We start from the raw sequence: 25036 nt of genomic DNA, 5'->3' as shown, positions 1-25036 counted from the left end.
AGAACAGTAGTGGTCCCTACCAGGCATGTGCACCATCCTGCAGTTGCAGTTCTCCACGATGTACCGCGTTTCACAGTCGATCCTGCAGGCAGTTACACTGTAAACCTGGAAAAAGCCCGACTCCAGAGCTTTGGACTCGCATTCTCCCCACGGGGGAGGCAGGTAGGTCAGCTACAGGTGAGAAAGGGAGTTAGGGGTTAGTCAGGCCTGGAGGAAGCAACTGTGTAGATCAAACACAGACACGCCAGAGTGTACAACACAATTTAAAATGTTAATACCACATAAGAAGCATTTAGTTTGTACTTCCCAGCTGCAGAGAACAATACCTCCATATAATAAATCAGTAAACATGACCTGGACCAAAATACAATGCAGACAATCATGGATTAGTGAACTAGTTACAAAATTAAAAAAAACAGCTGGCAGAAAACATTTAATTTGCAACAGGTCAGATGGTGATGAATGTAACTCAACAAAAAACGGCTTGCGAAGTGGTGTTGTATGAACCCAATTGCAGGACAAAGATGCACAGGATGGATGTGGCGTTCAAAAGTTTAATCAGAGAGCCAACGGTAGGAAAACAAAACTGAGGCAAACAGGAACAGGACGGAAAAGGCAGAACTCTTGGTCGGAACAGAAGGCTGAGATGATTTATCGTAACAAATGGTAGTGATGGGACGTACTGTGCCTTGTGTAGAGAAATCCAGGATGTATTTCATAAAGCAGTATTGAGGCCTTAAGGGCTAATGACATCCCTAATGATGTCTGAGGCCTCGCTGGTTCAGGAAGTAGTTTGAGTGTTGGTGTGATATATGAACAGATGTAAAGCGCAATGGATGCCTGCAAAATTTTTACGTAAGTATTTGTGTTGGAGTTTCACCAATTTGTCACTGACACAGAGGAGCTTATTTTCATGGAGCCTACTAAAAGGAGAAGGGTTTCCCCTGTATGGCAACACTTTGAGCTGATCTCTCCCATCAAGGTATTATACAAAATACACCTATAAATAATGAAATTTGTTACTACTATAATATTCACAAGTCATTTTTTTTCATTTGAATGTGAAGTGTTTGTTTTTTTTGTGATCAACTTTTTATTTTCTTTTTTATACTGAAAAAACTTACAGGTACAAGTCAATAATACAACAATAAATCATAAGCCACGTATTCATATATACCCATACTTATAAACGTACTGTATAGATACATGAAAGTGAACAATAAAACTAAAATAATAATAAAAATAAAATAAAATAAAATAATAATAAATTACATGTGCATGTAATAAGGTCAAAGAAAAAATAACAAAATACATAAATAAAATGATTACCCCAAACACAATCCACCCACCCCCTGGATCCAGATTCCAATAGCCTTAATCACACACTACAGTTAAAGCGCACGGAGGACAGTTAGGAGCGAGTTCCAAGCCTCTATTGCGGATTCTTTGGCTCCGTGTACTCGAGCTGTCGACAACTCTAAATAGACAATGTCCAGGTACGTTAAAATCCATGCTCGGAAGGAAAGTGAGTGAGGAGGTTTCCAGCGTGTGGCAATTAGTTTTTTTGCAGCTGTGATTCCCGCCAGCAAAGCTCTCCTCCCGTCCAGTGTCAGACCCAGCCCTGACAAGTCATTTAAAATTAGTGTGGCAGGCAAACAAGGCAGCCTGATCTTGAACAACTGGGACAGATTCAAGGCAACCATTTTCCAAAATTCCGCCACTGGTGTGCACTCCCAGAACATGTGAAAATAACTGCCGATCACTTTGGAAGAACATAACGTACATGTAGGATCATTTATAACTTTCATCAAATGAAGCTTCCTAGGAGTAAAGTATATTCTATGTATATAATTATAGTGTATTTGTTGATGGTCAGGATTTCTGGATGCTAAACTTACATCAACCCATACTCTATCCCAATTAAATGTAGCTTTCAAATTTGGGATATCTTTCCTCCATGTTTTATCTAATGCCAGAGGTCTGTAAGAGTGTCGCAACACGAACCAATAAAGTCTTGAAACAAAACCACTTGTATTTCTAGCAGAGTCGAACAATTTGCGGATTGGGTGTGTTACAAGAGGGCTCTGTAATGAAATACCATTGTTTTTTAAGGTAGATCTCAGTTGCAAATAAAAGAAAAAGGAGGTACACGTTATACCATATTTAATACAAATGTCCTGAAAGGTAAGTAACCCCTTTTCCCCAAAGATATCGTTAAGTGTACAAATGTTTTTTCTTTCCCAGTCAGGAAAACGAATGTGTTGACCTCCGATCAACAATCTATCATTGTTAAATATTGGAGTATGTGGGCCCCATCCAGAAGAACAACCAACTAACTTCTCCACCCTCCTCCATACAAATAATAAATATGAAATTATGGAACCAAATCTTAAACGACATTGGTGGACTGAAATGTTAGAATGCAAAAAGCTAGCAAACGAATATGGGGCTAGTATCTGCTCCTCTAGGGCACGCCATGATACCTGAGCATTAGGTTGAAACCAAGTTAATAAAGGTCGAAGTGTAAAGGCCCACTTATAAATTTTAAAGTTTGGGAGAGACAAACCGCCGGCTTGTCTTTCTCGCTGCATTGTGGTGAGATTAATGCGGGGTCGTCTACCACGCCAAATAAATTTTGTTATAGCTGATTGTAATTTACACCAATATTGAGGGGGCGGAGGAAGGGGGAGCATTGAGCTCACAAAATTGACTCTGGGCAGAATATTCATTTTAATTATAGCTACCCTGCCACGGAGTGAATTTGGCAGGTTAGACCACCTGTCCAGATCTGCAATGATTTTATTAAGTGTATTACCAAAATTGTTTTTAGCTATTGTCTGTACAGAAGAGTAGATATCAATCCCCAGATAAATAAAGTTTTTAGAAACTGGAATGGATGCAGGGATAGAAACATTACACATGGCCTGATTCAAAGGGAGCAGGGCTGATTTCTGCCAATTTATTTTAAAACCGGAAAGCTTGCCATAATCTTCAAAGGTTGACAAAACATGTGGGATACATTGCACTGGGTTGTTTAAATACAATAAAACATCATCAGCATAAAGCGAAATGTGATGGTGTGTTCCTCTAATGGTAATTGGAGAAATTGTGGGAGATATACGGATGGCCTGTGCCAGTGGTTCAAGAGAAAGGGCGAATAACAGAGGGCTGAGAGGACAGCCCTGCCTCGATCCCCTCGATATAGCAAAGGGAGGAGAGCTAGTTTTGCCTGAAAGCACCACGGCTGTTGGGTTTTTATACAGCACCTTAATCATATTAATGAACGGCATGCCAAATCCCATAAACTCAAGCACTGACCATAGAAAGGGCCACTCGAGGCGGTCGAAGGCCTTCATCGCATCTAGTGAAAGAACAGCAGCAGGGGAACTCAAGGTTTGAGCACCATCTATAGCATGCAATAGTCGTCTAACGTTATCCGTTGCCAATCTAGACTTTATAAACCCTGTTTGGTCACTGTGAACCAACTCTGTCATATGGCCTTGAAGCCGCCGGGCCAGTAATTTGGCAAAAACCTTTAAATCTGCATTTAAAAGTGAAAGGGGCCTGTAACTGGAGCACTCGACCGGATCCTTTCCCTTTTTAAGAAGGAGTGAGATTAAAGCCGAATTAACATCTCTCGAAAATGAACCCACTTCTATTGAATATTGGATCATGTCCACTAGCAGTGGACCAATCAAAGGCCAGAAAGTAAGATAAAATTCGGGTGGGATTCCGTCCGGCCCTGGTGATCTACCTTTACGCATGTCTCTGACGGCTGCTTCACACTCCTGTAAAGTAACAGAGGCATCTAGTTTTACAGAGTCATCTTCGCTAAGGCGAGATAATTTAATGTCATTTAAGAAATTATTGCAGGCATGTTTATCAAAATGATTTTCCGAACTATACAGCTCCTGATAAAAGGAGGCAAGAGAAGCATTTACTTTTTTTGGGTCAGATTGTATGATGCCATCTTTATCTTTAATGCAAAAAATATCAGCAAAGTGCTCATCCTTTCGAAGCTTCATTGCTAGGAGATGACTGGGTTTAGAGGAGTTAAAATAGTAAGTTTGCCTCGTTTTGTGCATGAGGAATTCTGAACGGCGTTTCAGAAGAGAGTTAATCTCTTTTTTAATCATTTCTTTCTGTAGGGCTGCATGATCATTAAAATTATGTTGCAAGGTGGCATCAAGAGTTGCATATTTTAATTCTAAAGCCTCCAATTTGGCCGAGCGCTCCTTATTTCGTGTTGAGGCATATAAGGTGGTGTTGCTTCTTATAAAGCCCTTCACTGCCTCCCAAAGTATTCTAGGATCAGAAACAGAGCCGACATTAAACTCCAGAAATTCGCTAAAATTGCTTTCAAACTGAGTTTTAAATGTTTCATCTCGAAGTAAGGATGAGTTAAAGCGCCACCTAGGGGCTTTAGTAGAAGATGGACGAACAGTAACCGAACAATGTATTGGTTTGTGGTCAGACCAGGTAACTGGAATATAATGCGCATTTTGAATATTTTGAAATAAATCTTGGGAGGCGAAGATAAAATCTAACCTCGAAAAGGATTTATGTCTCCCTGAGTAAAATGAGAAGTCTTTTAGAGAAGGGTTTAACATACGCCAAATATCAACCATGCCTGTATCAGCTGCCCACTGGCGTAGCGCCTCGGATGCAAGACGTTGGTCTCTGGTCTCAATGCCGCCCGTTTTGTCCATACTGCTGTCCCAAACCGCATTGAAATCTGCCCCTAGAACTAAATGAAATCCTGTGAGATCAAGCAAAGCTTTAGTTAATAATCCATAAAAAGCGGCATCAAATGCGTTAGGGGCATAAGCAGAAATAAGTGCAATGTTTTTCCCATCCATACGGATTTTGGCAATGGCCATCCGACCCGCATCGTCTGCCCAAGAGTCAATCATATCAAATTTCAGTTTTCGTTTACACAGTACCATTACTCCTCTACATTTAGTAGATGCAGAAGAAGTTGCAATGGGGTGATAAAACTTATTAGCTAAGCGACCCGCATCTTTGGATAAAAGATGTGATTCCTGAATCATAGCAAAATCTATATTTTTCTTGCGGAGAAAATCTAGTACAGTAGTTCTTTTATGTGGAATGTTAAGACCCCTGGCATTGACTGAAATGAGATTAAGAGCAGTCATACGCTAAAAGAAGTTGTAAAAAATAAAAAATAGATGAAGTTGCCTCCATAGTAGTAAGAGAGAAGTCTGGATCCAAAAAAAAAAAAAAAAAAAAAACACCCCAAAACAAGAAAGGACAAAAAACATCAAAAACACCAAAAAGAGCAAAGGAAGGTGAAGAAGAAAAGTACTTTCAAACCTTCCTGACAAGTCCACAACCGGACAACTAACTCAGAGAACTATGAGTTTCTGGCCACTCAAGTAAGGCAGCAACACCACCAATTATCAAATATCAAAAAATAGCAGCAGTGTGAACTTTTTTTTTTTTTTTTTTTTTTTTTTTTTTTTTCCCCCCCTCTTCTAGCAATAACACATCTGGTTTGTAAACATTATGTGGCACCTTTAGCAGTCTGTGACATCTTTGGACAAGCTCCCCATCCCACATACACACCCCGTGGATCCACATCACTTGTAGCCTAGGCACAGATACAGTATGAATGCACACCTACTGATGTACACATATGGCCTATAGATTATGCCAATAAAAACAATAGTGATGACGCTGGGATGAAGGAGCAAAACAAAACATTCCCATCTTCAATATAATGAAACGAAAAATGTTCATCTAAATGTCCATCAGAGAGGGGGCTGAAGATATGAAGATAAACATAAATCACGTTGTCTTACCCAGGTCACCCTGACGGGGGATGGGGGGGGGTCATTTGAAGTCAGTGTCACTTACAGGTTTTTGATGCATCTCAGAGCCTTCTTGGGGTCATCAAAACGATGCTTTACCCCGCTTGCTGTTGTGAATGAAAGCACAGCTGGATACCCGATGCCAAACGGGATTTTAGCTGAGTGAAGCAGACGTTTACACTCCAGAAAGGAGTGTCGTCGCTCCTGCGTGGCCTTGGAGAAATCTTGATAGAAGCTTATTTTGTGATTCTGCCAACGGACGTCTCCGATTTCTCTCGCCAGTTGTCTCACCCGCTCCTTCTGTTGAAACCTCAGGAAGCGCACGATGAAAGGCCTTGGGGGGGCTCCGGGCTTAGCTGGCAATAACGATCGATGGGCACGCTCCAAATCCAGACCCCCTTGGAAGTCATCTCGGAGGATTTCAGGGAGGGTATCTCTCAAAAACGATATAGCATCTTTATCTTCAACCCGTTCTGGGAATCCATAAATGCGTAGATTAACTCGCCTTTCCCGGTCCTCATACTCAGTTAGCTTGGCGTTCAGCCTTTCAACTTCAGAAGCCGCGGCCGGGGGCGAGTCGCACCGCTGCCTCTCTGCTTCTTCTAGCATGTCCAAACGAGCCTCGGCGCTAGTCATCCTGGTTAGCACGTCAGCTAATTTAGCTTCGACCGCCTCGACAGCTCTTCTCGTTTCTGACACGTCTTTGCGGATGTCTGCAAAGTGTTTGGTTTGGTCGTTGAGGATTTTCGTTTGAGACTCTGATAGTTCCTGAAGAAGCTCATGTATTTTAGCAATGGAAGTTGACTCATCCACGGGCTGCCGGGCAGGCGCAACAGGAGAGGCCGGGTTAGCTCTAAGGCTAGCGTTAGCCCTGGTGCTCTGTTGTTGTTGAGATGCACTTGCATCATTTTTCCGGTTATTCGGCATATCGGTGGTGAGAAAAAGTTACAATCGGCAATTTGTGAGAGAAAAATGTGGGAAAAAAATGCAAAAGCCGATATATTCACACAAAATGTCAAAGGGTGGTGCCGCAGCTCTCAGCCTAAGCAGCCATCTTACTCGGCGTCATCACGTGACCCATGTGAAGTGTTTGTTGTGTGCCAAGCAACTGGGGTACAACAACAACACCTCCTCTACGCTGAGGCATGATTGTGCTTGTCATGAAAATAATGAGGTGAACAGAGTTGGACCTAGCCAAGGTGGGTATGCTTTTCCATTTTTTCATATTTGTTAATCAACCATGATAATAATCACAGTGAAAATACTGATACTGTCTCTATCACATACGTATCACAAAATAAAAACAAACAAAAACTACTATTGCACATGTTCATATAATAATACTGTAATTAAACCATAACCTATTTTCATTTTTGCACTGTTAACATTATTATGCACTTGTATATACAATGTGTATATACTGTACATACACATTTATATACTGCATTATTCTCTGCACCTTACATGGTATTTGTAAATTGGATTGGATGCTACAGTGAATTTCATTGTTCACAATAACATTTGGATCAGGCTTTGGTCTCCCTGATTGTTAAAGACACACCATTCAGCACAGTTGAGGATAAAAGCCTCAAGGCCTTCAAAGCAAAACTGGATCCAACCTATGTTCTCCCAACTAGGAAGGTATGTATGGTGACATGGATAGAGTATGAGAGCGTTACTGAAATAAATAATGATTATATTCTTCCTTCCCTTTAGGCAGTAAAGGCCATGGTTAAGGCCAAATACCAACAAGAGAAAGAGAAGGCAAAAGCTGAGGTCCAGAAAGTTCCTGCACTGAGTTTGACAGACATGTGGACATCTCTTTATATGGATGCCTGCTTGGCTGTAACCTGCCATTTTATATATGACAGCACATGTCTGAAGTCTAAACTACTTAGTGTAGTGAAATTCCTGCTGGCACACACAGCTGAAAATGTGTCCAGTGTGAAATCCTCCCTCATGGAAGAATGGGGAATAAAATCAAAAGTCCCATGTCTGGTTACTGATGGCGCATCTAATATGATTTGCTGTGGCAAGGAGCTGAAGCTGCACCATGCGGTTTGCATCGCTCACACCCTGAATCTAGTTGTTAAAAAGGCTCTTGAACTAACCCCACTGGAGTCCATCATTTGTACAAAGGCAAGAAAGCTGGGGGGTTATTTTAGAAGCAGCACAACTGCCAAAGTTGTTAACATTAAGATCAGATGGGATAATTAAAAAAATTTATTCAGGAGGTTGAAACAAGGTGGAACAGCACCTTTTAATTCCTGGAGGGATAAGTAGAACTCATGGAGCCTGTGGGGGCAGCTTTGGTGGGATTACAAACTGGCATTACTGCGGTGACCTCTGATGAGTCCAATAATGCTTGTGGGTGTCTGTCTATACTGTTTCCTCTTCACAAGGCCAATATGGAGCTGTCAGAAGAAAAAATGTACCTGGCTCCAAAGAAAATGTTTAAAAACATGCTCCAGGAAGAGGCAGCAAAGGCAATGGTCCCAGTAGCTAGGGAACTGGGAGAGTACCCCATCAGGCTCCTCAAGTAAAAGCTCCACAAAGTCCAAAGCATGAGCATTATGTCGCTGGCAACACTGCAAGACCCAAGATGTAAATCACTTCCAAGGCAGATGAAGCAATAAAACGACATACTTTTGAATGTGCCATTGTAATACGGTCTAGAGAGTCACATTCATCTCCTGCTGCAGCTTCAACATCACTGGATGCTGTAGCTGAAAGACCTGTATTTGCTGCTTTGGTTTAAAGTCAATTTTGGAGTTATGACCTCATTTATATCATCTGTTTTTGCTTCTTAGGAAAGAGACTGTGGTGTCATTCAGACGCCATGTTCAGAGAGTCCAGAAGAACTCACAATGTCACTGCTGATGCTATGGCTGAAGTGCACAGATATCTGCAGAACTGAAGATTGGCAGAACAAAGGATCTCCTTTAGATAGATAGATAGATAGATAGATAGATAGATAGATAGATAGATACTTTATTAATCCCGAGGGAAATTCAAGCATCCAGTAGCAGTAACATACATTGAACACTGACCATAAAAAGTTTAGTACTGGGAGATGCATATATCCAAGCATACACATGCTTGCTGTAGGATATTTGTGCACCCCTGCCTCCTCAGTATCATATGAAAGTTTTTTTTTTTTCCATTTTTCGCTAATTTTTCTTTACAAATAAGGCAAAGAAAAAAAAGGATGTTTTATTGCATGTGTTTATTTTTTCATTTTATTTCAAAGTAACTTCGCAGTAGCAGCAGCAGTCATCCAGCACACAGTAGTATTGTAGGCTAAAAATTTAGACAGATAGTGACAGAAGCTCTCCAAAACGCATTCCCACTCCCTGAAACCCAGCCAGTACAGAAAAGCAGGGGAGCCTCACAGCAAACCAGGCGGTGTGGAAAACAATTCAACAGATAGCCAGAGTCTGTCGGAAAAATCCCCCCAACACCCGGTGATGGCAGCACAAAAACTCCAAATGTCCTCCTCCTGCGGCTCTGAAGACTGGGACAACAGATGAGAAAGGAGGGAGACCAGGCTGAGCAGTGTGGAGGCCCATCTGCTCCACAACACAGACAGCGAGGTCTAGTCGTGCACTGTATCCATCACCTACCACCTTCTGTTCCTTAGTTCCATTCATTGTCATCACAGAGCATCCCGAGTGAGGCAGCTTCCTCTGCCAAAAGAGCAATTTTTTCTTGGATGAGGCAGAATGCAACTCCTGCCAGGTGAAATTTGGCCACAGTCTTCTTGTTAGTACTGACAGAATTTGAAACCCTGGCCCCCCTTGCCCCCCCACCTCACATCTCAGCTTTGAGGGGGTTTAATGCAGTGGGTCTGGAGATACAATCATTTACCAACACATAGCAGAATAAATTAAAACACAGTCCAAATAGCAATCTAATTCGTTCCACATTTCATTGTCCGGATGCCTCTAGCCATTTCTGGGCTCAGCTATAATGTCTCCTGTGATAATTAAACATGCCCTATGTGATGTCAGCAGCGAACGAGAGCAATGAATGCTGACACCCAGATGCTATTAATTCTGTTAAGACCTAAGAAAGGTGCCTCCTGAGCAATCTTTAACCTTTAGAAGCACCTTCACACCTCAGCTAATCTTCACTTCTGACCTAATTAGAGTCAACTGTGGCTGATTTGAGATCTGATTATTTCTCTGTAATCACATAATCCAGGGTGCTCAATATCACTTTTCACTGAGTTGAGACCTGCCGACCTGATTATGGTCTATCTAATAAGAGCTGAGGCCTGTGCTCCACTCAGTGTGTTATTAATCCATGTCCCATTTCCCTGTTATACCGGAGCAATGCTTTAATTAGGCTTTACAACTTGGTGAGCAAGAGACATTGTTAAAAAAGTTGAGAACAGGGTGGCTTCTAATGGGGTCATTTTGTTAGTGCTGGTTGGTGAGCTGAAATTTTAGGCTTCTGGCAAAAGCTTGACCTCAACAACGAGTCAGTCCACACAAACTAGTCAAAAATCCCCATACCAGTGAGCTCAAACATGGTATTTTTCTTTTTCTTAATAGCACAGAGCTAAACTGCAACACAGAGACCCTGAGCTTGAATCAAGAGGCAGCAAAGGAATAATGGTATAATAAAGACTTCTATTTTATCCTTGGAAAGAATGACTTTCTCAACCAAGGGAACACCATGCCCTTTTAGCTCTGGTTAAAAGCCCACAGAAGGGTAATTTCTGCGTCAGGAGAGCTTAAATTTGAAATTGCCTGCCTGCGTATGAAGACTTGCTCAGCCCTACTATAGGCTATGTACTCTGTGCCTGTAGCTCGATTGATTAAAGCTACTTTGATCTAGCTGTAATATTTTTAGCAAAAAATTAGCTTATTTAAACTCTGTCAAAGTCATTCTCACATGCAGATAACGATCCATTAATCACCTTTTATTTAGTTTGAAATAGTTTTTGGACATATATGAAAGTGCCCTCCGGCGTTCTGCAGAAGAAGAAGCAAGAACAGGTGGGAATGTCTCACAGTAGGAGGGTTTTTCCCAGACTTCTGATACAAAGTGCATCTCTGCATTCATCAGCTGGGGCTAAATTTGCTGTGTCTCCCACTGTGCAGGCTTATGGAGAGGGCCAGTATTTTCTCAGCAGGCACAGGAGGGCTTGTCTTCAGCGTGCCAGTCACAGAATTGGGCAGACAGATGAGCCAAAGCAGAAACCCTGGAGGCTCATTACCCAAAAGATTTAACCCTCTCTGGATAGATCTCCCCTTCTCCTCCCTGCCTACTGCTATATCGCTGCACCACATTCATCTGTGAAGTGGACAGGCAAAGTCTCAAACAAATTCTTTGGGAGAAAACTTCCTTAAATTCCAACTGAAACCGTTTACTGACTTACCTACTATGTCATTCACTCACATTCAGGGGATATAAATGGACTTGATAAACCAATGGGACACGCGTTTCCATGTGTTTACATCACTAATCTGCAAACCGTAATATTAGTGATGATAGACAAGAATAAAATATATGAATTTTACCAATAGTTACATGTCCAGCTAACTATTCTGCAATTTTATCTTGTGATGGATGGTCTGCAATGTTAGTTCCGCACAATGCATACATGTAAAAAGTTCACTAGAAAATCAGGTACATGTTTAAATGGCTGACAGTGAGACTTCAACCAGAAGACCAGAAGAAATAAAGTGGAGTAACAAGGTTTCTTGAATTCCCTTCATCAGTTATGCGGGATGGATTTCCTGGTTAAATGATGTGTAAGAAATTGCATCTCCCCACAGCTCTACAGCCAGTTTTAGTTTGTTTTGGTTTTCTGGCACACAGTTCTATATCTTCTCACTGCGCTCAACTTACAGAACACAAAAAGGCAAAAAGACAAAGTTAGCAAGTACACTACTGGTCAAACGTTTTAGAACACCACACTTTTTCCAGTTTTTTACTGAAAATTATTCAGTTTAGTGTCTCATCGCATTCTGAAATGAAAGCATAGAACAAATAAGTAATTTGAGTTGAAAAAGAAATCATGGAATCAATTTATAGACCAAAATGTATTCTAAACTTTTGACTCATCAAAGTAGCCACCTTTGGCAGATATAACAGCTGAACACTCTCACAGCATTCTTTCTACAATAGAAATCAAATATTCTTTAGAAAGTTGCAGAAGTTCCCATAAATGTGTGGCACTTGTAGGTTGCTTGGCTTTCACTCTTCTGTCCAGTTCATCCCAAACCAGCTCGATGGGATTTAAGTCTGGAGACTGTGCTGGCCACTCCATGTTTTCAAGCTTACCATCTTGTTCTTTTTTCCTGAGGTAGTTCTGGCATAGCTTGGACTTGTGTTTTGGGTCATTATCTTGCTGTAGGATGAACCTCTGACTAACTGGGCGCATACTAGAGGGTATTGCATGGTGCTGCAGAATGCTGTGGTAGCCGTTTTGGTTCAGGGTGCCTCTCACTCTGTACAAGTCACCGACCCTGGATCCAGCAAAACAGCCCCAGACCATCACACTTCCTCCTCCATGTTTGACAGTTGATGTCACACACTGTGGAACCATCCTCTCGCCTACTCAATGGCGTACAAAGATCCTGCGTGATGATGATCCAGGCGAGCCTCTTTGTCTTATTCTGACATCTTAGCAACGGCTTTCTTGCTGCAACTCGTCCTGTCAAACCTGCAGCTCGAAGTCTTCTCTTCACAGTTGAAACTGAGACTTGCTTACTACATCCACTAAGCTGTGCTTGAAGCTGTTGTCCTATGAGCCGCCTATCACGCAAGCTGTTAACTCTCAGAAACTTGTCCTCTGATTCAGTTGTGGCTTTGGGTCTGCCAGACCTCTTCCTGTCAGAGTTTCCCCCAGTTTCTGAGTGCCTTTTGATGGTGAAGAAAACTGTACTCACTGACGCCTTGACTTTCTTTGCAATTTCCCTGTAGAAAAGACCTACATTTTTATGTTATGATGGTCTGTCTCTCTTCCATTGTTAATTGCCTTTTTCTCGCCATTTTTGTAGCAACACACTACTTTCTGCAGTACAATACTGTTCACCTGATGCTCATGAGGGTCTGGTACCACAGTGTGTTCCAACACTGCTTTTATGCAGACAGAGGGGATTGTAAGTAACCAAGAAAAGTTGGTACATCTTTAGGAATTAGTAGCACCAGCTTTCAAGGCTGATTCAACCTTCATTGCTGCAGAACAGCTTTAAATTGTTAACCCACTTGGTGTTCCCTGAAAGAGGCCTTTTTTGTATAATTCTAAAATGTACATTATTTTTCAGTTTTGGGTGACCAAACCTTTTTTTTTTAACCTCTGGCTGTTCAGTACTTACCTTTGTACCATTTCAAGCTATTCATTGGACTTGCACAACTTGAATTGCAATAAATAACTGGAAAAATTAGGGTGTTCTAAAACTTTTGACCGGTAGTGTAGCTACTGAACTTATAACAGCTAAAGAGATATTTAGCGGGAGGCATTCGGGTTTGACCAAGAAAATACTTCAAGAAAATGCCATATCAAGTGAAAACTTAATAGCCACTGCTGTGTTTACAGCTTGTTTCTGCTGCCTTCCAGACGCAAGAAAAATATTACTCATAGTGCTGTAAACACATGTCTGACAGCCACTGGTTGCTTTAGGAAAGGAATAGACATAGGTCATTTTAAAATAGAGAGGGCAATGAATTTATCTCGACAGAAATCTGCCTGATCAGAGAAGGGTCAATCCAGTCTACTCACTTGAGAGCCAGGCAAGGAGAAAAAGAAATAAAGACACAAACACTAAGTGTGAAAGTCGGAACTAATAACCTCAGTGAACTGACAAAGCTCATAGAGGACACATTTGAAAGATACTTCGCTTGGCTGTGCAGAAATACTTTCACTGGAGCTTGTTCAACTCAAACAAAAGCATGGAAGAGAAAACAAAGAAAAGCTGCCTTGAGAAGTAGAGGAATGGTGGCAGGGAAGACTGTCTACATCAAATACCATCTGCTGTATATGTCTCTTGCAGCCTGTAATACTGGCGTTATGTGACGGAACAAAGCTTAATGTGACTGAATAGGGTTGGTGGAACGAATGACCTCTCGACCTGAAAGGTCAGAGTAGGCGTTTTCCTTTGTCTGTCAAAAATCACTGAGAGACATATAGCTCCATCCACTCACACACATACATGCCCAAAATCCCATTGTTATAGCAGGTTTTTATTTTAAATCTCTGAGTGAAATGTGTGGATTGAAAAATAGCACAGAGAGGAAGAATGATAAAAAAAAAGAAGAAGCTGTTACCTGTGAATGTCAGGGCCACTTACCCTTTGCTCCTGTGTGGCTACAAAAGTCTGGAAACCAGGGGCCACGCCGAAACCCAGCTCGTGAACGAATGGTGGCTCTGCTTGGCTGTGGATCTGCACCCGCACACCTGCCTCAAAGGCTGTATCCTCTGCAAGGAAAACAGATGGAAAGATGCTTTTATGATTTGGCCAATAAGCAAACAGAAAAAAATACAATAAAAATGAATGTCTTTGTCTTTTTACCAGTTCAGTTAAGATGCGGAAGGAGCATAAAGAAAGCTGCTGACACTCAGGATATGCTGTTTCAGAGAGTCAAAACCTGCATTTTGTGGTTGAAACAGCCTTTTAGCAATGAATTATGGGCCTTTAGACTCAAAACCACAGGCTTTTAGGGTTGCCTTTATTATTACACACACTTCCAGAGACGTGGCGACCCATTTATTGGGATATCCAGGAATTAAAGAATGCTTGGAGCTGACTCCAAAGATGAAAGGGGCTGTATCCTTCAGAGAACTTGTATGCACACACACAACCACACAAACAAGAGTCATAACATTTGCGGCCAAAGAGAGAGCAGTCTGTGCAGAAATCGATAATGTCCCCTCTCCATGTCCTCGCAGTCAGTGATGTGCCCGGGGACATTCAATCAAGGCTTTCCCTTGCCAGCTGATCAGCGGGACACCTTTGGGTGCTCTGCAACCAAGACACTTTAGTCTTTCAGCATGACCAGCGTTACAAATCGCCACATTGCTCACACAGATGCACAACAGCATCACGCCACTGTGAGTCATCTATCAAACCTCGGCTGTGACTGATATGGTGACAGCTTGGCTACATTCAAAATGAGGAGCAGATGCAGGAATAAAAGATGTTTTTTTTAGCCGTGCATTTGAGAGAACATCACTGTAAATGAGGACAGTATGTAAGCCTTTGTGTTGATTTGTCTGTGTGTAAAAGAGTATGAACAAAACACTGAATGTGATGTGTGTATGTATGACAGATAGCGGACTCAATCATTTTTGTGTCCATTCTGTCCTGTAAAATTTCATCTCCTTTGTGATGACCATCTTTGTATATGCAGCTGACAAGTTTTATGTTCTTTATGCCAGTTTTCACTGGATTAACATCATTTACACGTAACATGCGACTGCAGCACAACATCTGTCCGTGTAGTAGACACCATATGGCTAGAAGTAAGTGGGGACCTGAGCAGTGCACACATTGCGGGGATTTGCTTGCATTAAGCTACACGCACATTAGAGAAAACTGCAGAACGCTGGTCAGGCTTTCAGTCACTGTTTCTTGGAGTTATACCTCAATTCATGAAAAGTAGCCCCAGACCAAATTTGAATGAGAGGAGTGTCTTTGTTTGCTCATTTGTAATAGAGCGTTTGTTTAGAATTCTTTTAGCAGGACTTCATTTTGACACGCTGGTTCAAATTCAAACAGATGTTCACTTTCTAAATCCTAGTTTTGTCGTGTGCACACTATTGAAAACTTAGAAGCCAATCATGTTCAGCTATGGACCTTGAACAACATTTACATAGTCATAGATTCTGTTACTTTTGGTGAGGCTAAAGGAATAGATATTTCAGACAATAATTATATTTATTCAAAGCTGTTTCCATAATGTTTTGAATCATCATTAAAGTGTTAATATGGCACGTTAATTGGAAGTCCATCATATTCAGTGATCTGTATTTATAGAAGTCATTGCGGTGTTAGACCTTACATAATTAGCTATGGTGTCCAGAGACAGTACAATAAGAAAATATGAGATTTTCTGTTGCACTGTGTAACATATCCCTTCATTAAAATGAAAACTAATCAATATAAACTAAGAACTGCTTGGCTAAGCCTTAGCAGTAACAAAAACATGTTTCTTGTAATAAAGGAATGTGCTGCCCACTGAAGCTGTGTGGCTCTCTAGTAAATTCCATTTTTGTTAGCAGCAGTTAGCTCCAATATGGCCACTGTTTCAGCAGCTCCTTCCCCCTTACAGAAATATTTGTGTAGTTGTTGTGTGCAGTACATGTGTCATCCAAAGCACTTGCCATAACATTCACATGGTAATGTATTGGCTGAACAGATATTGGATCCAGTCAAGCGTTTGAAGTGACTACTGGGTAATGTCAGAACAACCGGGGACAGCAGATCAAGAGGAAATATTTTCTCAGCCAATTACAGGCTGAATTTGAAAAGCTGTTTTTCTTTTGATCAAAACAACATTCAAACAATTCTCAACAGTAAAAAGCCATCTTTAAATAAATGTGTTGTGGAAGCGCCATGTTAACCATTCTCACAGCAGCTTGACATAAATGCAGACGTAGAGGCTTTCAAAAATAAAACGGAACTTGGGCTTGTGAAGACACATGATGGAGAACACTGCATGAACTAAGTCATCAATTGGCACAAAGCAAGACACAGCACATGAGACAATGATTTCTCACCTTGAGTAAAAACCTGTATTTGCATACTGAATATCTGAAGGAGACTCTGGAGACTGTAGCAAATGTGGACGGATGTGTTTGTTTGTGCTCCAGTCATTTCATCTCTCCTTATCAAAAGATGATCAAGAGCCTCATGGACAACTATGTTTGTTGCATCTGACCATGGCTTCAGCAGAATCAAAGATAGCTCCACAGATTTGCAATTACTATGGATTTCATCAGTGCTTTCACCCACATTTGACTTAGAATGACTCAACAAATAAGAGAGGCGGACTAAATTAACGTGCTATCAGGAGCTACAATCAGAACTGGGATCTTAGTGCTTGCAGTCTGTGCTTGGTTCTCACCTCTATTTTCCAACATTATGAGTGATCATGCTGGAGGTAAACATGAGAGGGAGAGAATCAAGGGGTAAATTGGAACCTTGGTTCATGTGTGCATAACTGTTTTCAAAAGGGCTTCTATTGAGGGGCCTGGCACATACAACTACAAACATGTATTAGCTGCAACATCACTTCTCCCCTTCCTCTCTCCATTTCACATTTCTTCAATTATTGACACATATGGGTCTGAACATGTCAGGCTTCACAAGAGGTCTGTGCTGTGTGTTTAATGTGAGAGTGTTGGAGCTGAAAGGAAAACAGAGTCAGCTCACAGCAAGGTGGAGCAAAATTTCCACCATGTCTTTGTTTAGTCCGTTATTTATGTTTACCCACTTTCTGTTGTGAGGTTTAAACTAAATAACCAAGACTTGATTTGTGCAGTTTATTCTTGACCTTTGAATATCTCAGCACAAGGTGCATTTAGCTGCTTTTCCTCTTGTCATATCATCTTCATATGTCCATGGGTATAATGAAAGTCCTCTTCATTATTAATTATGTTTAAGAATATGTTTTGAGATAATTAAATACATCACATTAATATTTCTTTTGGGAAATTATTGACATAAGAAGGTTCTGGGTTCGAATGCATCGGCCGACTGGGGCCTTTCTGTGTGGAGTTTGCATGTTCTCCCTGTGTCTGCGTGGGTTCTCTCTGGGTACTCCGGCTTCCTCCCACCATCCAAAGACATGCTGGTTAGGTTCATTGGTGATTCTAAATTGGCCGTAGGTGTGAATGTGGAGTGTGACAGACTGGAAACCTGTCCTTTCGCCCAGTGACACAAGGGATAGGCTTCAGCCCCCCGGTTACCCTCTAGAGGACAAGCAGTTACAGAAAATGAATAAATGAATGAATTATTGACATGGGATGTAAGAAATAACTTCAAACTTCAAACAGAGATTTAACATATTTTTTTGTGGTTTTAGAGTTGTGTGTTTCTTGATAGATGCCTCTCAGCTGGTACTGAGGAAGACCTATCCCGTGAAGAAATACACATTATTGAATTCTCTTTGTGTAGTGTGAAATGTTGTGGATTGATGTGTTTCTTACATTTGCTGTGTCTCTTTCTCAGGTGTTCAGGCTAAAACTAAGTGTATAACTGAAGACAGGGATAGGAAATGTTGAAATGGCGAATATCAATTCATAGGACTGAATGTTATGTATGTATGGGTTTGAATGAGGTTATTAAAGTAATGGTAAATGTGATATATGCATTTGTGTTTAATACGGCATTCTATTAAAGATCTGGTGAGTCTGCCTGTTCATTGGTAGGGCTTGCAGTTAGGTTAGTGGCAGGCTATAAAAGGGAGTCGGTGCACACTGGCGGTGTGCACGGTGTCTGATTAAGGATGGGGCTGCTGCTACTCAGACCTCATGCCACCAGTGCTCTGAAGTGATTGTTTTTGTGGTATGTCTTTTTTTGGTGATGACTTCTGTTGGTGAATAAACAGTTGGTTGGCCTGCCCCTCATCTAAACCTCAAGCCTCCAGCTTAATTCAACCGCTACCAGGCCATTTTAACAAAGGGGGTTTTCAGTTGTCATGGAAATATTTAAATTTCCATTTTTTCTGAGCACTTCCAAGATTTCTCTTTGTGTTCATGCTCCTCTGTTTAATCATTCCCTCAATGCCCAGGCAAAGATTAAGTTTAGAGTTTAAAGTTGCAAAGACACTAAATCAAATCTACACTGGGCACATTTTTAAAAGAAATATAAAACAATCTCATGCTAAGGTACACTGTTGTTTTTGCACTGTCCGCACAAAATATTATTATAAGTTTGGTGCCGTGCACACCTCGGAAAATGGAAACAAAAACATCCTTTTAAGAGCAGAGAATGAGCAAGATATCCAGAGACACCTTGTGTCACCAATGCTACTTCAGCTGAGTCTCCTGTATAAAGATTTTATAATCCTTCTTCACCAACGGAATAGCTAAAACTACACAGCTTCTAGATACAGACACGCTTAAAAAATTAAACAGTAAGCCCTTGCTGCCACTTGTGCTTGCCAATCTAGCTAACTATGTGGGGCACTAAAAGTAGAAGAGTTCTAAAATTCCAAAGACGCCGAAGCAAGAGTTTGCCACACACATTTTGCACACATGAGAACATCACACTGTCCAAACACAACAAAAGGAAATCACGCACACAGAAAAGATAAAAAGGATCAAGGACTGTCCACTTCCACTTTGGCACTTTAGCTTTTGTTGAACAAACATATGTGCTCCTTTCAGGTACCTCTTTTAGCGTTTTTCCCCATCGCTTTGATTTAATAACAGCAGACAGAAAAGGTGCAGAGGCACAGTGAGATTTTAGCAGGGCCCTTTAATGCTAGTCAGGCTTCACTTGAGTGTTTGCCACATAAAATTGCAGCTCAAATTCTAGCTGATGAACGGCACAGCTCAGATTGGTGATGGTGACCACTAGAATTTACTTACAGAGTCCTGCAGCTGTGAATACAATGGGAACTGTGTTAAAGAAAAAAAGGATGTGAGGATAGTAGCTGTAGAAAGAGGAGACTTTGGTACAAAGTAATGCAGCAATCAAAGGGACAAAGGGAATCAAACAAAGAAAAAAGGAGACAAAAAACTTAGCATACAACATAGCAAGCCTTTCTCCATGCAGAGCTTAAGAACTCCATGATTCTTTGAATATCTATCACTTTCTGCATCCCTTCATCAATAATGCTGTTAAAAAGAAATGAGGGCAGTGGGTGAGCACAGTGTAATTGGTTGCTCAGGAACTGTCAGGGGTTTCATGTTACAAAACTGTGATGTGGACGATTAAAAGGAAAAGATGGCCGTCTGATATAAGAGACAGACTTGACTGTCATCACAGTTTCACAGTCTGAGATGAAGGGACTTTTTTTTTATCTTGCAAACATATTGAAGCTCTGCACTTAAATGTAATGGGTACCGAGAGTGTAAACACATTACTTTGATCAAGACTGCCTGAGGAATCTGATACCAGTGTGGTCTGTCCGATGCTGGAATTTCAAATGACTTCTAAGAAGAGGCCATTCTGTTAAAAGTTTCACAAATGATAGAAAGTCTGTGCAAAGTTTACAGATGAACTTTTTGAAAACTGTTTATTCTGATCTGAGTTATCTATTTTTATTATTTTTAGTGTTTTTCATTATTTTAAAATTACTATTTCAAGAATGTTTTAATTAGCAAACACGAAAAGGTGCAGAGGCTTTTGTCTTGGTTAAAAGCTCAAGGAGAGCGGCACAGAAGCAGCAGGCGTCTGTGAACCAAAGGTTATACTTTCGAGCTCCTGTCAATCCCTAAAAGAAAAGAGTAAAGGCAGAAATACTTGTGGGTAAATGATGGCCTGAATCTGAGCCCTAATCACTTGATGCTCTGTGTAATTATTTAAAGTCTACTTGAGAAAATATCTTCAAGGCACCCACAGTACAGACAAAAATAACCAAAACACACCTCTTATCCATTTATTATTTCCTTCACTGAGCAGTTTGGTCAGCAGCACAGTGAAGAGAAAGCTTAGTAACCAGGCAACAGGCCATCTGTTTTCTCCCACCGCTCAAACTTATATCCATCATTTTTCACAGAATGAAACATGTTTCTTGTAATTTTTCTGGGCAGAGAAGTGCGCTAATAAAAGCCCAGATACCCACTGCTGGCCTCTGGATGATGGACAATAGTAAAAGCCACAGGAGGGAAGACAGTTAGTTGATAGGTTGGAAAGAAAAAAGGTAACTGGTGGGAGGAGATGGGGGATGATTGTCTGTGTATAGTCATCATGTCTGCCCAGTGCAGGGACCGGGCTCAGTTGAAGAGACAGTGTGCTCCCTGCTGAGGCTGACTCAGCTCATCTGGGTTAATTAAACCTCACAGGGATAAACATGGGTGAAGAAAACTGGAACCTGCTGGGAGACAGGGCACCAAGCGCTGCACAGGTGAAGGCTGGAGTGCAGCCTGTTCAAACAGAAATAAAACCAGAAGTTCAGGAGCAGGGGGCAGAAGGACCTGCTGGAGAACACGAGGGTCGCTGATATAACTTCTGGATGATGGATTTTCTTCAGAGTAAATAATGTCCATCTGCTGAGCTGCTCAGCACTTGGCTATTTGCAGGGGACAAGGTCTGCTCTTTCACTCAGATGTGAGCCTGACTTTCAATGAGCTTCAACCACTGAGGCAGGGAGCCTCCCTAAAACACTCAGTGTGAACCACTATTTAAAGCAGCATGACTTTATAATAATTATTATCAAAGAGGCTTCGGTACTTGATTTGAAAAGGTTTTGAATATGTTTTGAGATAAGTCACTATGGAAAATCACAACAACTAAAAGAACAGAAAAGAAGGAGCAGCAACTAACAATGTCTTCAGTAGAGTCTCTTCAGCATCAGAATAAAAGACTGAATAAAAGAAGTGCCTGATATGGACTGAAACCTTGAAGACTTGGTACAATACAATAAACTGTCAACTCATGTACAGTACATGTATGCTGCTCCCCTATATTCAAAAAGACATCGTCTCACATATTTTAAAACCACACACACACACTTTTCTGCAGCTTTATGTGATTTAGAATTGCAAAGGTTAGAAACAAAGAGATTTCATCAGGGAGACACTGGAACATTTCTGTGTTAATTATAGCTCAATGAAATAATCAGAATTCAAAAATCCTCAAAGCCCAAAGGCTCACGTTTGCTCACAGTTTTGGTCCTAAAGTTTTAACATTTAATGATTTTCCTCATCTCAATTTCTTTTCAAACCAGATATTTATTTAGTTTTTCCTCATTTAGACATATTTCCTTTGCATGTAAAAAACAAGGAAGAAAATGAAGAAAAAGAATGAAATAAGTGAGAACAGAAGTGTGAAGTAAATAATGTGTTGCAGCCCCTGTTAAAAAGATCTTTAATGCAACATGACGTGGTAAGAATGAAGCTCATTTATAACTACACAGTGTCTGTGGAAATGAACGCGTTAGGTCTCAGAGTACACAGTACAAATACTGTGTTAGCCTGGAACACAAAACAGGAAGAAGTGACTCATGTCCACTAAATGTGTCCACAGGACCTACTACATAGATATAACCCCTGTTCATCAAGTGCAGAGGTAAAGGTCATTCATATAATCACCATAAAACTTTGTAAAGCAAATGATGCAGTGGAGTATCTTTGACTTCATGAACAGAAACATTATGGAACTTTTTTCTAACTTTTTGTTTGACAGCTGTCATCTTCTTTTTAGCCTAGCACTGAAATATAAAAACCATTTTGAAAAGGGAAGGTCTATCTTTTTGTCAGTCACCTGGCAACAGTGATCTGAGGAAGATAAGAGAAGGGGGCTCCTTTAAAAGCCTTGGATCCTTCCTGAGTGAACATTTGGGAAGCAGGGGGACTTGTGAAGTTTTAGATTTTAACTCTTTGAACTGTCTCTTTGATCTGTTCAAAGTAAGACGGACAGTTGAGTATGTTCTGCAGCCTACCTGTGTCCCCCCACACCGGCAGGTACTCATCCTGCTGGATGTCCAGCATGATCTCCAGGCCGTTTCCTGTCCCTCCCTTCATGGTGGTGCGGAGTGTCTTCCCCTCCTCTGCAGCATTGAACATGTAGCACTTCCCGTACCTGGTGAACACCTGAGAGGAGACAGACAGGACTGATAATTAATGGTTCTTTAATCCTAAGAGACACAAAATTGTAAGAGTATCATTGAGGCAGACATAGCTGAGGCTGATTTACAACAGTTATTTTAGCCTAGACCATCAATTTAGAAGTGAAACCATATATTTAAGTTGTTATAATGAGTTGCAATTAGATTTCTTACATTAGCCAGTTTCCTGAGCTTCATTTTCTATAGCTAGGCACGCTGTATGTGAGGCACCCGTTTCTCATTTGCTTGTTTATCCTTCAGTTAATAAAGCATATTTCTGGAAAGAGTATGGTGTACTGGCTTCCACATTACTGTATGTGAAAGTTAGTTCAATTGTCTGATGGTAAATACTGCAACTCACACACAGGCACACACACTAACACAAAGCCCTAATGGCTGAACGCTGTGACTGTTAAACACATCTCTGTAAAAGATGGGTTTGGCACAAAAGTGCGGTCACTTCCCTTCATTCTCACATTATCTTTCTTTCTTTCTACAGGAGGACTGCGCACAGCTCTTATTTAGTAAAGCAAAGCAACTATAAAGCCCACAGAAAGATTCAACAAATGCACAACTTGAAGCAGTTTCTCATTTAATCTCTTAAAAGCTGAGAGCATTGGGCCCAAACTTCAGTTACAGCAAATTCATCACAAACTCTTCATTCCTTTCATGTAAGTACGTGTGTTAACGACACAGTGATCACCTCCTATTAGAAGTACATATGTGGACAACGGCTTCTTCCTCTGCTAATGTCTCCCTGTACCTTCACTTTGAGCTACCAAACAGCTCAGACACATTTATCAATAAAAGATTGAGGTGGACTGCACCTCTCGCTTTTCCCCTAATAAGCTGCAGTCAAAAAGCGTGTTGGTGTGTGCATGTAAAGCAAACAGAGGTGTATAAGCATTTTTTTTGAGGATCTGTACTTTACTTGAGTTTTATTTTCAATCAGGACTTTTACTCTACTACATTTAAAAGTTAAAAAATATACTTTTACTCTGTTACTGTGACGTTTGCCACCTCGTTACAAATTAAAATAGAAATATAATTAATCATCAAAGGATTATCCGGAATGGGCGTGTCCGAGAGGACGAGAGGAACAATGTACGGTACTCTCACGAGGTTTAGAGGTAAGGGCGGGATGCGCGAGGCAGCGGACATCAACATGGCTACCTCCGCAGTTAACGCTGATGAGGAAGACACGGAAGACGTTACCACACTGACAGCATCTCCTTCGGTAGAAGACGACAGTCACCCGTGAGAGATAGGAGGCACTTTTTTGTGTTCTTAAGCAGACAGACGCTTTATTTTGTTCTCAGGCAGACACAAGACACTTGATTCACTCACTCTAGTGTTTTTTTTATTTATTTTTTATGCGTACTATAAAAATACTTTGTACTTTACTTGTACTTATGATACTTGAGTATATTTTTTCACAAGATACGTTTGATACTTAAGTACATTTAATGTGAGCTACTTCAAGACTTTTACCCAAGTGATTTTCTTATGGGTGACTTTAACTTTTACCAAAGTCATTTTCAGTTATGGTATTTGTACTTTTACTTCATTTTATTTTTTTTCAAGTACTTTATACACCTCTGAAAGCAAACATGTAAACTGTATTTGTGAGGCCTCCACTCATGAACAGTAATCACTGTAGCAACCATCCACTTGAAGGCTGCAATGACGGATTGATAAGAAGTGACTGATGGAAACGGTTTAATAAATAAGAAGTAACAAAACCTCTCTGGACCCCTATCAGCTAAATGAAAATTTAAACATGGTCTCAGATTCCACTTTATAACAGATGTCCTCTGTGTGTGTGTGTGTGATCTCGATGGTTGTGCGGCAGTGTTGTAAAATCATTTATACCTGTGATTAATACGCAGGGTGCTCCAGTCTAATACAACAGTACAGCAGTAAATGTCCAATTTTTGTTCACAAGGTGTTCATCTAAATTTATGATCGTTTTGGAGGCGAACAATAACTGTACCGTGAAATGTTTCTATCAGTGAGGGTAGACGACCTAATATATCCAGTATGATTCTGTAGTCTTCAGATATATTATAGAGTCGTCCATAATTAACACCATGACTCAACTTTGTGGGGCTATTTTGTTCTGTAGCTTTAGCTAAGTGTACCTAATAACTGGCAACTGAATATGGATACTTATAGCTTATGTGAATTAGGAAACATGCATTTTAATGTATGGCGTAAATTACACTACATATACATGCATACGCTAATAAATGTGTGTGTGTATATGAGCTGCCCATGGTAAAAAGGTAAAAGTGGCAGATGGGTCCTGCATCTACAAATAAGCCGAGCCCATCCAGCAGCTGTACTTTGGAATACCCTTGAGGGATCAGTGTGAGATGAGCTAAGACTGGTTCTAACAAGCTTCTCTAGAAGCTATTATAATTTAATAACATTAGGCCTGGTCAGTAGCTTTGGCCTGCATGTAGGCCAGTATG

The 25036-nt window shown here is 40.8% G+C and overlaps 1 protein-coding gene across 1 annotated transcript in view; it reads right to left on the bottom strand.

The window, feature by feature from the left end:
* Positions 1-25036, bottom strand: part of LOC311507068 (acid-sensing ion channel 2-like) — a gene marked incomplete at its 5' end in the record, with an annotated part of 110137 nt that overhangs the window by 12339 nt on the left and 72762 nt on the right. Inside the window, 3 exons of the mRNA XM_084571272.1 lie at positions 21-171; positions 14135-14262; positions 22398-22548. Of these exons, the coding sequence (XP_084427398.1) occupies positions 21-171; positions 14135-14262; positions 22398-22548 (430 nt within the window). The remainder of the gene's footprint in view (positions 1-20; positions 172-14134; positions 14263-22397; positions 22549-25036) is intronic.

Source organism: Chelon labrosus (assembly GCF_963514085.1).
Source record: "Chelon labrosus genome assembly, chromosome: 21".
Lineage (NCBI taxonomy): Eukaryota > Metazoa > Chordata > Actinopteri > Mugiliformes > Mugilidae > Chelon > Chelon labrosus.
This window is presented reverse-complemented; position numbering and strand designations above follow the sequence as displayed.